Source organism: Symphalangus syndactylus, chromosome 13 (assembly GCF_028878055.3).
Source record: "Symphalangus syndactylus isolate Jambi chromosome 13, NHGRI_mSymSyn1-v2.1_pri, whole genome shotgun sequence".
NCBI lineage: Eukaryota > Metazoa > Chordata > Mammalia > Primates > Hylobatidae > Symphalangus > Symphalangus syndactylus.
The window spans coordinates 27,156,939-27,173,661 of NC_072435.2; the positions used below are offsets into that span (position 1 = coordinate 27,156,939).

Consider the following 16,723-nt stretch of genomic DNA (forward strand, 5'->3'; position numbering starts at 1 on the left):
TTCCAGGTGCCCAGGGGAACATTCTGGCCTCGTCCTTGGTATTGCCTTCTCCTCACTGAACACATCGTTAGCCTGTGATCCTTATTAGCTTGATCTTCCACACACATCCAAAAACATGTCCTCACCCCACCCTGCCTCGCTGGCTCAGCCCTCATCCCTCCTCCTGGAGGACCCAGCAGTGCCTTCCCAGTCTCCCTGTGGCTGCTGTGACCCACTTGGGCCTGCTCTGACCCAGGCATTTGAGGTCAGAGTGAGAGTCCAGTTGTGTCTCTGCCCTTCCCAAAGGCTCCAGGTTCCTGTATGCACTGCAGCCCCCGACGCAGTCTGCAGCATCCTTCCTGCTGCTCCCCTCCTTACCCTTCCTCTGCTCTAAGACATGGGGCTCTGGTTGAGTCCACAACCCCCAGGCCTGCTGCTGCCTCTGAGCAATGCACTTGCTCTTCCCCTTATCCTTTTCCTGGGATGCTTTTCTCTTATTCAGACTCAGCCTGCCTCTTCAGCACCTTCATGTCTTTGCCTAAACGTCACCTCTTTCCACTATCAGATATAGAAACTGTTTCCCAGTATAGTCTGTGCTTATTTCCCTGTGTTATTTTTCTCTAAACAAATATTTCTGTCTAACATGAGAAAAAATATTTTACTTATTTCTTTTTATTTGTATCCTTCTGCTCTTCAGAACAACAGCTAGATGACAGAGATCTTTGAGTCTATATCTATTGATGAACTTCTTGCACATACGGAAATGCTGGCACATAGTAATTATATATATTCACTATAGTTACTGAATATGTCTACAAATTAATGAACAAATGCCACATCTCCGCTTAATATCATACAAGAATTACACAAAAATACACACACGTGGGTGACATTTAAGACAACCTGAAGGATGATAAGGACCTGGATTGGCAGGAATGGGGAGGAAGGCCATTTCAGGAGAAGCAACTACACATGCGAAGTCTCAGAATCAAAGAGGGCTTGGCCTGGTGGGTGTGGGGAGACTTTGGGTGATGCAAGGAGAAGGGGGATCAGGAGCAGAGTCCAGCGGAAGACAGATTGTGAAAGGCCTTCAGTCCAGGCGGTGGCATTTGCACTTCATTCTCCAGCAATGAAGAGGAAACATGGCCATTCAGACTGTGGAGGAACTGGATGAGGAGACATCTGGAAGCACAGTCTGGAGGCCTGTGTTAGGGAGAGATGGAGGCAGGAGGTGAAAAGGGTTCAGTGACCAGGGAAGAGGTGAGGCTGCAAAAACAACCAGGGTCAGGATGGAGAAAAGGGTATCAAGATGAGCCCTGCTTAGGAGAAGGAGGGACAAGAGCTAGTAATTTATGGGATCTGGAGAAGGGAGGGGGGTCAAGATGGAGACCCACACCCTGGTTCTGACTCTAGAGATGAAGCCTCTGTGTCATCTGCAGGATGAAGAACCTACATCCCAGGAAAAGTGGGTTTGAGGAGGAAGACAGTTGGCCATGATGGGCAGAGCAATCCTGGAGGCCATTGTGGAGGAGGTGTCCAGCAGGATGTTGAAGGGTGAGAGGCCCACATCACTCACCTGAGAGATTAACCCATGACAGCGTATACATTCTCCTCAACCTCCACTGCCCTCACCGCCTTCTTCTTGAGGAAACTGACACTGAGTGAAGAGACAAGGACCTGTAAGTGTGGCCACATGAGGGGAGCAAAGGGCAGCCAACTCGCCTTCCTGTGCCCTGTTAAGAGGCTGGAGGGATCACGGGGAGGAAGAGCAGGTCTAGACCTCCTTGATGACAGCAGGAAGCTCCCCATCCTGGCATTTGGCCCTCAGTTGGGACAGACACAAACTGACCACAAATGGCCCATGTGTAATTCTCACCACCAATTCAGCCTCCAGCCTGGCCCCAGGACCATGTAAACTGTCTGCATACCCTCAGAACTGAGATTCTGGGATTCAGCATCATGTCCTCCACCCTCCCCATGCCTGCCCTTGGTCTTCAGGCAGTGCTCACCTGAGGATGATGAGGCAGGGGCAGAGAAGCAGGATCTTCACAGCCACTACTCCCATGGCCAAAACAACCACCTCTGCCACGGTTCCTGATTTCCCTGCAAAAAGGTGGGATGAGGCCCATTCACCTGCTAAACCACAATCCATGTCCTTCCTCTCCCAAGACGACTTGGACATTGGTTCTTCAGATCCTTCCTGCATCCTTGGTTGTACCACATCAGCCCAGGGCTCACCCTAAACTGTTCCCTGACTGTCCAGCAGTTGGAGGAAGAAATGAGACATAATTTGGACTTTATCAAAATTAAAAACTATTTTGCATTGATTGGCATTATCAAGGAAGTGAATAGACAACCCACAGAATCGGAAAATACATTTGTAAAGCACGGATCTGATAAGGGCATATTATCCAGCATATATAAAGGGCATGTAATTTACAAACCACTCAAATTGCAAACAACCCAAATTAATCTATTAAAAAGTAGACAAAGAACTTGAGTGAAAACTTCTCCAAAAAGATATAAATATCAATTAGTCTATGAAAATATGTTCAATACCATTTATCAGTATGTTAATGCCTATTGAAGCCACAAGGAGTTACTACTTCACATGCACGAGAAGGCCATAGTTCTTTAAAAAAAGGAAAATGGAGAATTTGCAACTCTGTACATTGCTGGTGCAATGTAAAGTGGTGCTGACACTGGATAACAGTCTGGCATTTCCTCAAAAAGTTAGACACAGAATTACAATATGACCTAAAAATTCCACTCCTAGGGCTATGCTCAAGAGAAATAAAAACATAGGTTCCAACAAAAAGTTGTACATGAATGTTCCTGGCAGCATTATCAGTAACAGCCAAAAAATGTGAACAGCTCTAATGTCCATCAACTGAACAATGAATGAGCAAAACATGGTCTCTCCATACAATGGGATATTAGGTTTCAAAAAGAATGAAGTATTCACGCATAGTACTGGGGTGAATCTTGACAGCATTACGTTATGTGAAAAAAAATCAGACACAAGAGGCTGTTTTTTGTGTGATTCCACTTATATGAAATGTCAGAAATAGGCAAATCTGTAGAGACAGAAGGCAGATTAGTGCTTGCCAGAGGAGGGGATAATGGGAAGTGACTGCTTAATGGGTACAGAGTGGATTTTTGGAGTAAAGAAAATGTTCTGGCATTAGATCGTGGTTATGGTTGTACAATATGTGACTAAAAGCTAGTTTACCGTACAATTTAAAATGACTAAAATTGTGAATTTAATGTTATGTGAATTTTATGTCAAAAAGTGCATATAAATAAAATTATATGGAGATACCAATTTTCACCTAATACTGGCAAAAAGCAAAAGGTTTCATTCCACATTGGGTTGAGGAAAACACACTTCCGGCTGGGTGCGGTGGCTTACGCCTGTAGTCCAAGCACTTTGGAAGGCTGAGGTGGACAGATTGCCTGAGCTCAGGAGTTGGAGACCATCCTGGGCAACATGGTGAAACCCATCTCTACTAAAATACAAAAAATTAGCCGGGCATGGTGGCAGGCACCTGTAGTCTACCAGCTACTCAGGTGGCTGAGGCACGAGAATTGCTTGAACCCATGAGGCGGAAGTTGCAGTGAGCTGAGACAACGCCACTGCACTCCAGCCTGGGCGACAGAGTGAGATTCTCAAAAAAAAAAAAAAAAAAAGAAAAAGAAAGAAAGAAAAGAAAACACTGTCACCCCATGCTGTTGGGAATGTAAACATGTCCACCATTGATTGAGAACAATTTGGCCATATCTCTCAAAATCAGAAAGAACATAAGACCCAGCTATTTTGCTTTAAGGAACTGATTCCGCAGACATAGAGATACACTGGCAAAGTAGATAGAGGACTGTTCAATCCATTGTTTCTGTTGGTAGAAACATGATATTCCATTTCAAGAAGATATATACAGAATTAGGATCCAACTCTTCAATGGAACACTACACAGTCTGAGAGTGAGGACAGTCTGTGCTGATGATACCAAACGACCTCTGAGATCCTTCCAGGGAATACACCAGGGCTCAGAGCAGCCAGGATGAACACTGGTTGATTCTGGGGAGGAGGACAAGCATCTGAGGACAGACTCTGCTATGGATTTAGCATTTTTGCCCATGTGATTATATCACCTGTCCAGAAGTACATTAAACTACTGGGAAAAATTAAAAGTTGAGGCTGGAGGAGTATTTAGGAGGTAGATGATAAGGGGCTCAAAGGCTAGTCCTGCTGTGTGAATATCACTCAGTCCTTATTGTGGGGCCAAGGGGTGTGTGTTTGGAGGAGTCTGTGGAGGAGTCTGCGGACAGGTGTGGGTGGCAAGCCACCGCGGTGCCGAGGCAAGAGACCGAGGGCATGAGCTGTTCCAGTGTAATAAAATATATAAAACAACAAGAGTTATACTAGATCAAGATCATAGACATGATTATACATGAATATCATTAATCATTAGTTTGTAGCAATTATTCCTTATTCCAATATTATAATAATCCTCACTCTACAATTATAACCTAGGAAAAACCAGGCCATACAGAGATAGGAGCTGAAGGGACATAGTGAGAAGTGACCAGAAGACAAGTGTGAGCCTTCTGTCACGCCCAGAAAGGGCCACTAGAGGGCTCCTTGGTCTAGTGGTAATGCCAGCATCTGGGAAGACACCCGTTGCCAAGCAGACCGTGGTCTAGCAGGAGCGTCAGTGCCAAGGAAAAACACCCGCTACTTAGCAGACCAGGAAAGGGAGTCTCCCTTTCCCCAGAGGAGTTTAGAGAAGACTCTACTCCTCCACCTCTTGTGGAGGGCCTGACATGAGTCAGGCCCACCCACAGTTATGTGGAGGCCTAACCATCTCCCTGTGATGCTGTGCTTCAGTGGTCATGCTCCTAGTCTGCATTCATGTTCCATCCTGTACACCTGGCTCTGCCTTTTAGATAGCAGTAGCAAAATTAGTGAAAGTACTAAAAGTCTCCGATATGCAGAAATAATGGGATAAGCTGTCTCTCTCTCACTCTCTCTCTCTCTGTCTCAGCTGCCAGACAGGGAAGGGCCCCCTGTCCAGTGGACACGTGACTCACGTGACCTTATCAATCATTAGAGATGACTCACACTCTTTACCATGCCCCTTTTGCTTTGTATCCAATAAATAACAGCACAGCCAGGCATTCGGGGCCACTACCGGTCTCCGCATCTTGGTGGTAGTAGTCCCCTGGGCCCAGTTGTCTTTTCTTTTATCTCTTTGTCTTGTGTCTTTATTTCTACAATCTCTTGTCTCTGCACATGGGGAGAAAAACCTACCAACCCTGTGGGGCTGGTCCCTGCAGACAGGTGCTCAGGTGTCCATGGGAGCTGAGGATAGGGAGGGTCCCTGAGTTGGCCAACAAGGAGTCTCTGGTTACCATGGTGAGTCAGGATGAGGCAGGAGCCTGGCTTTTCGCTGAGCTGAAGGCCTTGCTCCTCCAGCCTCCAGATGGGGGCTCTGTCCTACCTGTGCCGTCTTCCAGGGAGGCTTCAGTCACTGGGTTCATTAGAGGATCTAAGCCAGCAAGAGAGGATTTCTCATTTAGTTGGGGTGGGAGTGAGACGAAGGTAGGCGCTCCTCTAGAAGCCCGCAGAAATGTCAATTGACAGCTTGGGTCCTTCTAGTTCCCCTACTCAGCGAGGCCTCCAAGACACAGCCACCAAGTGGCCCCAGTCCTGGACCTCCTCTCTCCTGGTCCTCTCCCCATCACACCCTCAGGGACCCAGGCATCCTGGCCCCATCACTCACAAGAGACACTGAGCTGTATGGTTCTCTCCGTGGTCACACCAGCTCCGGGGAACATCACCTGACAGGTGAGGTTGGTGCCGTGGTCCTGGGGCCGTGGGATGATCGTGAGCACTGAGGAGTGGAGGGTCCTGGGGCCCAGGGAGGTGGGGACAGCTGACATCCAGGAGAAGATGGGGGGCGTTCCCTGCTCACAGGCCCAGGGCACAGAGCAGGTCAGATTGCTGGGATGGCCAGACTTTAGGAACTCCGGGATGAGGATGTCGGGCCTGTGGGTCAGGGCTGTTGAGGACAGAGGTGTGGATGCAGGATCAGGAGGGGGATCCAAGGTGCGGCCCTGTGGGAAGCTCAGGCTCTGGTCCAGTTCCTCCCCTGAGCCTGACATGTTTTATTCCCATCCCCATTCCAGGACACGAGTCCCATCTGAGCCCTTCCCAGTGGCCCCCATAACCTTCCCCTTGTGCCACTCCTGGAGCCCGTGCCTTACCTGTTACATGCACAGAGAGCTGGGAATATTTGTAACTAAATTTTATTCTTCCTCTCACCACCTGAAAGAAGTATGAACCATTGTCCCTCCTCCTGGCGTCTCTGATGCTCAGGGAGCAGTTGTTCCTTGAGGGATCACCGAGGAAGTGGAATCGGCCCTGGGTCTCCTTCTGCACTTTTTGAGTTGAGTTGTTTGTGGCCACTGGAGTCTCCTGGTCTACACTGACCCCTTCCCGGAACCAGTAGCCATAAGCAGGGGTAGAATCTTTCCAGCCGTACTCGAGGTAGAAGACTGAACAGTGCACAAAGATGCACAGACCCTCCTGCACTGTCACGGACTCTGGCATCTCCAGCCAGAATCTTGCATCCTGAGCAAGGGCCCCTGTGGAGACATGAGGGTCAGATGGGCTCATCCCTACGGGCCCTCTCCCCGGGGCCACTCACCTGCCCACAGCAGGGGCAGCGGCAGCAGCAGCGGCAGCATCTCTGAGGCAGAGGCTTCCTGGGCTTCCTGTGTGAGTAGAGAAGAGGACTGTGGGGAGGAGCACGAGATCTTGGCAGTTCACAGAAGAGGAACCTCAAACCCACATGTGGTCAGAGGTCATCCGCCTCTGCAAAGAGTGGAGGGAGACTGCAAAGCCAAGTGACCTCAGAGACCTGCCCAGAGGGGAGCAGAGAAGGAGCAGAGACCACTTCCTGCCTCCCACCTCAGGTCTTCCATCCAGTGCCAGAGCCTGGACCAGGACCTCTGGGGACATCTGAAGCATGGGACACCTGTGTCTAAAACTCTCTCACTCTGAAGTGTTTTTCTGTGCACCACTGTTTACATCTTGGAACTGGTCACTTCTGGCCCCAGACAGTCACAGCCTCATTTTGAGCCACGAGATAGTCAATCCTGCAGGATGTAGGATTCTGTCGGGTCTGTGGGAGTGTCTGGGACTGGAAAAATGAAGAGTGGTCCTAGGTGTAGTGAAGGTGGCAGCCATTCATTCATTCACCAAATATATAGTGAGCATCTGTGTGTAGGCGGGGATGGAGAGCAGAAGAGAGAGCACTGACCTGGCCCCTACCCTTGAGATGCTCCCCATCCATAGCCTCACGTCCTTAGCACACACACACTGTCTGGCTTTAGAGCTGCGGACACTGATGAGTTTGCCATGTGTCATGGTAGCATATTGGGTATTTTTAAAGAAATGTGACTATAGAATTTTTCCCTGATAAATAGTATACAGATTTGCAGTTTCAATGACACCTCCAAAATAAGAACCATGCAGCATCTTCATGTAAAACATAAAGAAGAACACATGTGCTATGAACCAGTGTAGAAGAAACTTCTTTTTGGTTAATGCTGCCTCTCAGTGTAGTGTGGGCAGGAGCGATTTTTTTAAGGTCCTCATCATAGAGATTAGCATTTCCTTTCATGAAAAAATGTGCTTCTCACAGTTACATGTGGCCCAAAGACATAATATTTTCCAATAATATGACTGGAATGTACAGACAAAATTAAATTTTCAGGCTTAGTTTTTATGTTTATGACTGTTTGTCTTTTTCTTTCGTGAGTTGCTTGTTTGGGCATTAATTGTCTTGTTGGAATTTAGTTTTTCACAAGTTTCCTAACCCTCTTGCTCCCTCTTGTTTGTCAAAAGTCTCAGACAGGCCAGGTGCAGTGGCTCACGCCTGTAATTCCAGCACTTAGGGAGGCCGAGGTGGGTGGATCATGAGGTCAGGAGATTGAGACCATCCTGGCTAACACAGTGAAACCCTGTCTCTACTGAAAATACAAAAAAAATTAGCCGGGTGTGGTGGTGGGCGCCTGTAGTCCCAGCTACTCAGGAGGCTGAGGCAGGAGAATGGCGTGAACCCAGGAGGCGGAGCTTGCAGTGAGCCAAGATCACACCACTGCACTCCAGCCTGGGCAACAGAGCGAGACTTTGTCTCAAAAAAAAAAAAAAAAAAAACTCAGACAATGTGGCCATGCTGATCTCTTATCTGAGATTTGGAAATCTGCCTTCCTAGATCCTGTGGCACAGATTTGACTGTACCCAGCTATGACCTTCCTGACAAGCACACAATTAAATGTCCTGGCCCATTCTGTTTATAGATAAGACGAATTTTAGGTTCAGTGACATGATTTTCCATTTCACTCTGTGTAGTATGCATCTGGCAAATCCTCAAAATCCAGGGCATAATAATATTTGGTACCATATATTAGTAAAATCTTTTAACAGTATTATCTAGATAAATGTTCATTTGTCCTTGCTAATGTAGAGAGCCATTTGCATTCTTAATATATAAGGAATTGAGTCTTTAATAAGTAACATAATACCTTGTAAGTTCTTTAAAAAGTAAGAATGTAGCACATAATAGGAAATGCAATAATTTGGTCTTAACAGTAAAGCAAATTATATTGTATTTATGGATCAGAATGTTAAATATGAAGATGTGAATTTCACTGGATGTATTTAGTGAACTTTATTAGGCATAATTTACATGAAATAAAGTGCACACGCCTGAAATGTTCATTTCAGTGAGTTTTCATAAGCGTATGCAGCCCCGCTGTGACTGCCACAGTCAAGATACACAATACTTCTTCCACTCTAATGGTTTTCCATGTTTCTTTGCAGCTCACCATTCCCATCTCTTATGCTGGGCAATCATCAATATACCCGCTGTCATGGTGAGTTAGTTTGTCTACTTGAGAATTTCCTAGAAATATACTAAAAAATTGTGTCTGTATTCTGTCACTCAGCAATCATTTTTTGAAACTGAGCTGAGCTGTTGCATATGCCTGTAGTTCACAATGTGTTATTGCTAAGTAGTATTCCATCGTATGGGTATACTGTTATCTTTTATTTACTCACCCATTGATAGACATTTAAGATTTTCCAGGTTTTTTCTATAGGTATCCAGGTAGAAGTCTTTTTATAGACATGTTTTTATACTTATTTATACAAAAGATGTGGAATTTTTAGTTCAAATAATGCCTGCATATTTAATTTTTGTAGGAATTGCAGAATTGTTATCCAAATGGCTTTGACTTTTACCACTACTCCCAGCCATGCGCCAGAATTCCGGTAGCTGTACACCCGTGTTAACACTTGGTATTATCAGTCTTTATATTTTAACAATTCCAGTGAGAGTGTAGTGTCATCTGTAGTGTATTTTGAATTTAGGTACCATCAATTTCATCAATTGAGTATTTCTCATATGCAATTATTTGACGTTTGACAGATGTACGTAGCTATATACCCACAATCACAGTCAAGACACTACCAAGTGCCATTACTTAAAACATTCCCTCCTGATGTTCCTTGGTAGACAACTGTCCCTCCCTATTTAATTCCTGTAAAAACACTAATCTCTTCTCTATCCCTACTGATATGCCTTTTAAAGAATGTCATATAAACGGAATCATTCAAAATGTAGCCTTTAAAATCTGGATTCATTCACTTGGTTTAATGCATTTGAGGCTCGTCCATGTGACTGGGTGTTTATATCAATAATTTGTCATTGTTTTTAAATTGCTGACTCATACCTCATTGTTTTCATAGATCCCCATTTTGTATACATTTACTGGCTGGTGAACATTCATATTGTTTCTAGGTGTTGGTGACTATAAAGTAAAACTAGTATAAATATTCACATGCAGATTTCTGTGTGTGGACACTAGTTTTTTTATTTCTCTTGGGTAAATACCCAGGAGTCGGGTGCTTGGTCATATGTGTAAGTTCGAATTTATAAGAAATTGCCAAACTGTTCTCCAAAGTGGGTGTACCATTTTATATTCCCACCAGCAGAATATGTGAGTTTTGGTTGTTCTACGTTTTCATTAACATTTGGTATTATCAGGATTAAAAAAAATTTATTTTGGTTTTGTTTTGTAGCCATTCTAATAGGTATGTACTGCTACCTCGTTCTGGTTCTAATCTGTGATTTCATAGCAGCAAATGGTGTTGAGAATGCTTTCATGTGATTATTTGCCATCAGTTTTTCTTATTTGGCAAGGAGGCTGATCAAATATTTAGTGCTTTTTAAAATTTGTGTTAAAATATACATTAAAAAATTACAATTTTAACCATTTTTCAGTGCACAGGTAAGTGGCACTAAGTATATTCACACTCTTATGCAATTATTAATCATTGATCTCTAGAAATTTCTTCATCTTGCCAAATTGAAACTCTGTACCAACTAAATGATAACTTCCTATTCCATCCTGCCCCCAGCCCATGGCAACCATCTTTCTGCTTTCTTTGTCTATGAATTTGAGCACCTCTGGGAGATTATGGGGAAAGAACTGAGGAAAATTCTTCTTCTCCAGATCCATTTCTCTGTTCCTTTTTGTGTCTCCGCAACATGACCTCAGTTCTCTCAGGAAGCCCCAAAAACCTGTGAAACTAACCTGTGCTTGCAGCTCTGCTTGCTGCCACAAACAAAGGCTGGGAGCCAGCAACAGGAACCAGCCAGGGGATGAGTTCAGCCCAGAAGTGCTGCCTGGACCTGGATTCCTGCCCCAGTGCAGGCCTTGACCTGATTTCTTGCTTCATTACCATACTAAAATCTCCACTCAGGGGCGAGAACTGTGCCTTGCTAGGCACAGAAGGTGCCAAGTGCAAAAGAAAACACAAGAGTGTGCACACTTCAGCCCCTCCTGGAGGAACCCACCTTTTTCCAGATCTGCCCGCCTCAGTCTCCACCTACCAGCCCTAAGGGCCCTTAAGATCTCCTTTTACCAACCCCTGGGAGAAGGTGCTTTGCACATGAACTCCCTTTCTCCATTTCTTGATCAATGAATAAGGTTTCTTCTCTGCTTTGCCGATCCTGGTCTATTCTATTGGCATAAGAGGCAGGGGGCAGAGAAAGGACCCACTAGGGCCAACTCACCTGGCTAAGGGTGGGTAACATTTGCAGCAAAACTCCTCAAGAGATTGTTTGTCGTCACTCTTCCTACCTTCCTTTCTTTGGTTATTTTCCAAACTAGCTTCCAGTCAAGTCCCCCACCCTTTCACACATGTTCATCAAAGCTGCCATTGCCAGTTATCTCAGACGTAAACAAAATCAACTCAATATGGACTAAAGATGGAAATGTAAGGCCTGAAACTGTAAAACTCCTTGAAGAAAACATAGGAAAAAAAGCTTCTTGACATTATCTGGGCACAGATTTTTTTAGATACTGTAAACTAAAAATAAAATCCTAAGCCCTGTAATCAACTGAACAGACCCCCTCTTGGCCAAGGGGACCCCAGAGAAATCTTAAAAACTGAGTTGCAGCTACAATGGGACGAGAGGTCAGACGCACCTCATTATAACCCCTTCCTTTTGCAGTTGAGATGCAGCAACTTATTAGCCTTATTGTGAAAATGGAGGTCATAAGACTGGCAGAACAGACTCTGTGGCAATGAGATACCAAATCATATACAAGACCTAAGGCCATGCCAGGCAGGGGTTAAATTACACACCGCTAAACTTAGAGAATAAACTATGTTCTAACTGCCACAATATGTTTATTTTTCTCTGGTAGCTAAGTAAGCACTGGTCTCGATATATGTAATATTAAAACAATGTACAGCTCACCACCCGACACTGACCCCACACCCTTGTGATTGGACAAAAGATTGATTTCAGTAACTTTCTCTTGATAAGAACATGGAGCATGGACTGGTTATGGCAGGTTTTACAGAGGCTGTGCACTTGAGGGCTGCTGTGTCCTCAAAAGACCTTTTGACATATAGGGCCTAATTGTAATACATTTACATGTTAAGTCTCTATCCTAAGGTGAACATGGATTATATGTAACATGCGTGTTTGTTCAATATGCTTGGGTCAAAACCCCTTCTTGAATATTCAAAGCTCCTTCTGTAACCTGTTGAGTGTGTATACTTGGCCAGCCCATTCGGTTTAAATTCCTGTCTTCCCCTCCCTCACTTAAAGTGCTTTTCTCTGAGCCTCTTTTTCGGGCTCTGCTTCCCAGCCTGTCTGGATGGTCACCTTGCAGGCTGTAATCCTTTGTAAGAAATAAAGCTCTTTCTTCCAAATTGGTAATTGTGTGATGTTTAAGTTAACAACACCAAACCACAGGCAACAAAGGCAATAATAGATAAATGGAATTTCATCAAACTAAAAAGTTGTTTTAGTTTGTTTCTGCGTGGCAAAAGAAACAATCACAAAAGACTACTTATGGCAAAAGACTACTTATGGAAAGGGAGGAGATATTTGCAAACCACACATGTGGTAAAAGGTTACTATCCAGAATATATAAGGAACTCAAACAACTCAACAGCAAGAAAACCAACAATCTGATTTGAAAAGGCATGATGGACTTGAATGGAGAGTTCCCCAAAGACACAGAAATGGTCAACAGGCAGAGGAAAAATAATCAACATCACCAGTCATCAGGGAAATGCAAATCCAAACCACAATGAGACATCACCTCATACCTGTTAGGGTGACTATTATCAAAAAGATTGAAGATAACATATGTTGTCATGAAAGCACCAATGACAAATGTGTGTCCTCTTCTCGGCCTGTCATCACCCCTTCCTTACCTCATCTGTGATCATCACTACTCCAGCTGTGCATTGAAACATCTTCAGCTTGGACCCCTTTCCTGAACTCCAGGCATTTGCATTCAGCTGTCTGTGTCCTGTTCCCATTTGGATGTCAGGGAGATTTCAGAATTATCGCCCCTGAAAGCCTCCCCTCTGAAGTCCTCTGTGGACACTGCTCCTTCCTTCCAGGTGCTCAGGGGAGCATTCTGGCCTCATCCTTGGTCTTGCCTTCCCCTCGCTGGCCACATCCATTAGAAAACTCTGTGAGCACGACCTTCCACACACATTCAAAAGCACATCCTTACGCCACCCCTGCCTCCCTGGTTCAAGCCCTTATCCCTCTTCCTGGAGGACCCAGCAAGCACCTTTCCAGTTTCTGTGTGGTTGCCATGACCCACTTGGGCCTGTTCTGTCCAGGGAAGCTGGGGGTTCTGTTAGAGTGAAAGCCCAGTCTAGTCTCTGCTCTCCCTAAAGGCTCCAGGTTCCTGTGTGCCCAGCAGGGCCCACCCAGTCTGCACCATCCTCCCCGCTGCTCCCCTCCTCTGCCTTTCTCTCCTCTCATACGTGGGCCTGTTTGTGTCCACAAATAAATGTAACCTAACTTAAATGAATGCAGACTTTTTATTTCCATCACACATATATGCCTCTTAAACAATAAGTATTATTTTCTATATTATTCATCACTTATTTATATTTAATGATGTCTAATAATGAAAAAATGTTTAACATTCTGTTCTGACAATAGTTTACATTTGTGACTTTAAAGTTTTTGTATGTTTTATTTTTGGAACAGCTAGAAGAAAATAAATCATTTCTGTAGGGACCAGCCCCACAGGGTCGGTGGGCCTCTCCCTGTGTGCGGCAATGAGAGAGTGTAGAAATAAAGACACAAGACAAAGATAAAAGAAAAGGCAGCTGGGCCCGGGGGACCGCTACCACAAATGCGCGGAGACCGGTAGTGGCCCCGAATGTCTAGTTGCGCTGTTATTTATTGTATACAAAGCAAAAGGGACAGGGTAAAGAATGTGAGTCTTCTCCAATGATAGGTAGGGTCACGTGGGTCACATGTCCACTGGACAGGGGGCCCTTCCCTGCCTGGCAGCTGAGGCAGAGAGAGAGAGGAGACAAAGAGAAAGACAGCTTACGCCATTATTTCTACATATCAGAGACTTTTAGTACTTTCACTAATTTACTACTGCTATCTAGAAAGCAGAGCCAGGTGTACAGGATGGAACATGAAGGCGGACTAGGAGCATGACCACTGAAGCACAGCATCACAGGGAGACGGTTAGGCCTCCACATAACTGCAGGAAAGCCTGACTGGTGTCAGGACCTCCACAAGAGGTGGAGGAGCAGAGTCTTCTGTAAACTCCCCCGGGGAAAAGGAGACTCCCTTTCCCGGTCTGCTAAGTAGCGGGTGTTGTTGCTTGACACCTTTTGCTACCGCTAGACCATGGTCCGCCTGGCAACGGGCATCTTCCCAGATGCTGGCATCACCACTAGACCAAGGAGCCCTCTGGTGGCCCTGTCCAGGCATAACAGAAGGCTCACACTGTCTTCTGGTCACACCTCACTATGTCCCCTCAGCTCCTATTTCTGTATGGCCTGGTTTTTCCTAGGTTATGATTATAGAGCGGGGATTATTACAATATTGGGATAAAGAGTAATTACTACCAACTAATGATTAATGATATTCATATATAATCATATCTAAAATCTATATCTGGTATGACTATTCTTGTTTTATATTTTATTATACTGGAACAGCTCGTGTCCTTGGTCTCTTGCCTCGGCGCCTGGGTGGCTTGCCGCCCACAATTTCAATTTTTTATTTAATGTTCCAGCTTATAGACTCTGCCATATGAATGCATATCCAAGGTTATGGATGCAGGTAAACTGATGAAGTGTCTGCTGAAAGACAAGAGAATATTTTTATGCCTAAAAATTGGGGGGATGTTCTCTGGGGTTCTAGTGATATTAGGGTTCTGAAATAGATACAACCTTTTTTAGAAAGTATTGGAAATTTATGTTTAAAGAAATTTATCCCAGTATTTAAAATTATTTTTAAGATTTTAAGTTTTTTTCTGAAATGTTTTAATGTAGGAGGAAGGAAAGTTAGTGCCCCATTTTAAAATAAAAGTTTAGCTGCAACTAGCAAAAATACAATTTATGTTTTAAGAGTGTACAAAATGAATAAACATAGTCTCTTTCATTCTTTCCTATTTGGAAGTTATTCTGATTACTCCAAGGAAGGTTTAAACTCAAAAGGAAAGGTGGGCTCGAAGGGAACCGTTGTGAGATGCACAAATGTTCAGGTATACAGTGTGAATTAATCAAACAAGGAATTTCTCTTAGTCATCATTGAGAATGTGAGGTGCGTAGAAAAATAACTTCTGATGAATAAGAAAGAGAACATGAAGGTACATACAAAAATCCCTTTCTCACTGGGCAAAAAGCCCATTTGAATTGTTTAGGAGGATCAGCAGCATTGAGTGGAGGGGAATGTGTCTTCTTTGGAGACAAGTTTGCATGTGGAGATATCATCATCACTTATCAGAACAGACGTTTGAAGACTCACAGCCCTTGACCATTTGCTGGCTTCATGATCGCCATCTCCAAAGGGCTGTGTAGCACCTCTCATGGCCTCTCCCACAATGTGTACATCAGGCAACCTCAAGGAACCACATAAAGGAATTAATGTTCATATAAAAATCATAGTTGTAGTCGGGCTCAGTGGCTCATGCCTGTAATCCCAGCACTTTGGGAGGCCAAGGCGGGCGGATCATGAGGTCAGGAGATCGAGACCATCCTGGCTAACACGGTAAAAATACAAAAAAATTAGCTGGGTGTGGTGGTGGGTGCCTGTAGTCCCAGCTACTCGGGAGGCTGAGGCAGGAGAATGGCGTGAACCCAGGAGGCAGAGCTTGCAGTGAGCCGAGATCGCACCACTGCACTCCAGCCTGGGCAACAGAGACTCTATCTCAAAATAATAATAATAATAATAATAATAATAATAATAATAATAATAATAATAATAATTGTTTCCCTGCAATATTACAGCATGTTTTTGTTTGTTTGGTTTTTGTTTGTTAGTTTGTTTGTTTTTCACTTTCAAAGGGAAAAAAATGCATTGACTTCTGTTGTCTGGGAAATCTGAGGGGTAGACCTGGTTTTAAATGTGGCTGGATTTCAGGGTCAGATGATAGAAAGGCCCATCTCGCTACTTGGTTTTGGCTCTTGTTTTTGTTTGTTGTTGCTGCTGTGGTTGTTCATTTATTCTCCCTGGTTTTTGTTCTCAGGCTCATAAAGGTAGGAGCTCTGATGTCCACTTTGCAGATAAGGACACTGAGGCACACAGAGATCAAGTAATTTTCCTTCTGAGACAGAGTCCATGGACTTCCCACTGCCCCATGACACTTGCTTATGTCTGTGCAACCAACTCAACAGTCTCTGCCATGGTTAGGGCGCCCCCTGCTGCTCACCCAGAGAGTTGCAGGGATCACTGCACCAATCTTCTCCACCCTCTTTGACCCTCAAATGCTTCCTGACACCTGCCTCCCACCCATTCAGAGACTAACCTATGTCAAGATTTACAATCTCACCAAACAGGAATGATAACTACAGGAAGTAGTTATTATTTAATGTTATTAGTAATGTTATTGCTATTGTTAATGTCATTATTATTATTTCTCCATTTCACTTCCATCTTCTCTGGAAGCTGATTCGGGGCTCCTGCCTCTCACCTTTTCTATCTACTTCTTATCCCTACCCCCAGGAGGTTGTAGACAAAGATTAGTGCTGATGCATCGTGCAACTCCATGGCTCCCCCTGGTGGTGTGATGCATTTGGAGTGATGGGGTTTGCTCAAAACCTTCGCCACAAGGACGCAGGTAGGGACCTGTCAGAAATCTACCTTGTGTATAGCTCCTCAAA

General features: G+C 44.6%; 1 protein-coding gene across 2 annotated transcripts; it reads right to left on the minus strand.

Moving 5' to 3' along the window:
* Positions 1-633: 633 nt before the first annotated feature.
* On the minus strand, positions 634-6,733 carry LOC129460401 (myeloid cell surface antigen CD33-like). 2 transcript variants are annotated; one of them, XM_055238188.2, is made up of 7 exons: positions 6,690-6,729; positions 6,247-6,627; positions 5,763-6,041; positions 5,481-5,528; positions 1,989-2,082; positions 1,556-1,630; positions 634-1,182 (listed from the first exon to the last, which is right to left on the minus strand). In XM_055238188.2, the coding sequence occupies exons 1-6, from the start codon at positions 6,727-6,729 to the stop codon at positions 1,564-1,566; spliced, it is 909 nt and encodes a 302-aa protein (XP_055094163.1). In that variant the 3' UTR covers positions 634-1,182; positions 1,556-1,563. The 2 variants fall into 2 exon arrangements, with proteins under 2 accessions (XP_055094163.1, XP_063471003.1); XM_063614933.1 differs by having other exon boundaries at positions 1,556-1,636; positions 6,247-6,733.
* Between the last annotated feature and the right edge of the window lie 9,990 nt (positions 6,734-16,723).

Bases quoted from the DNA above. Each gene is read 5' to 3' on its own strand.
- LOC129460401 (XM_055238188.2), bottom strand. From the start codon at position 6,729: ATGCTGCCGCTGCTGCTGCCGCTGCCCCTGCTGTGGGCAG. The intron at 6,628-6,689 runs GTGAGTGGCCCC...ATGTCTCCACAG, and splicing joins GCTGCCCCTGCTGTGGGCAG to GGGCCCTTGCTCAGGATGCA. The intron at 5,529-5,762 runs GTGAGTGATGGG...TTGCTGGCTTAG, and splicing joins CATACAGCTCAGTGTCTCTT to ATCCTCTAATGAACCCAGTG.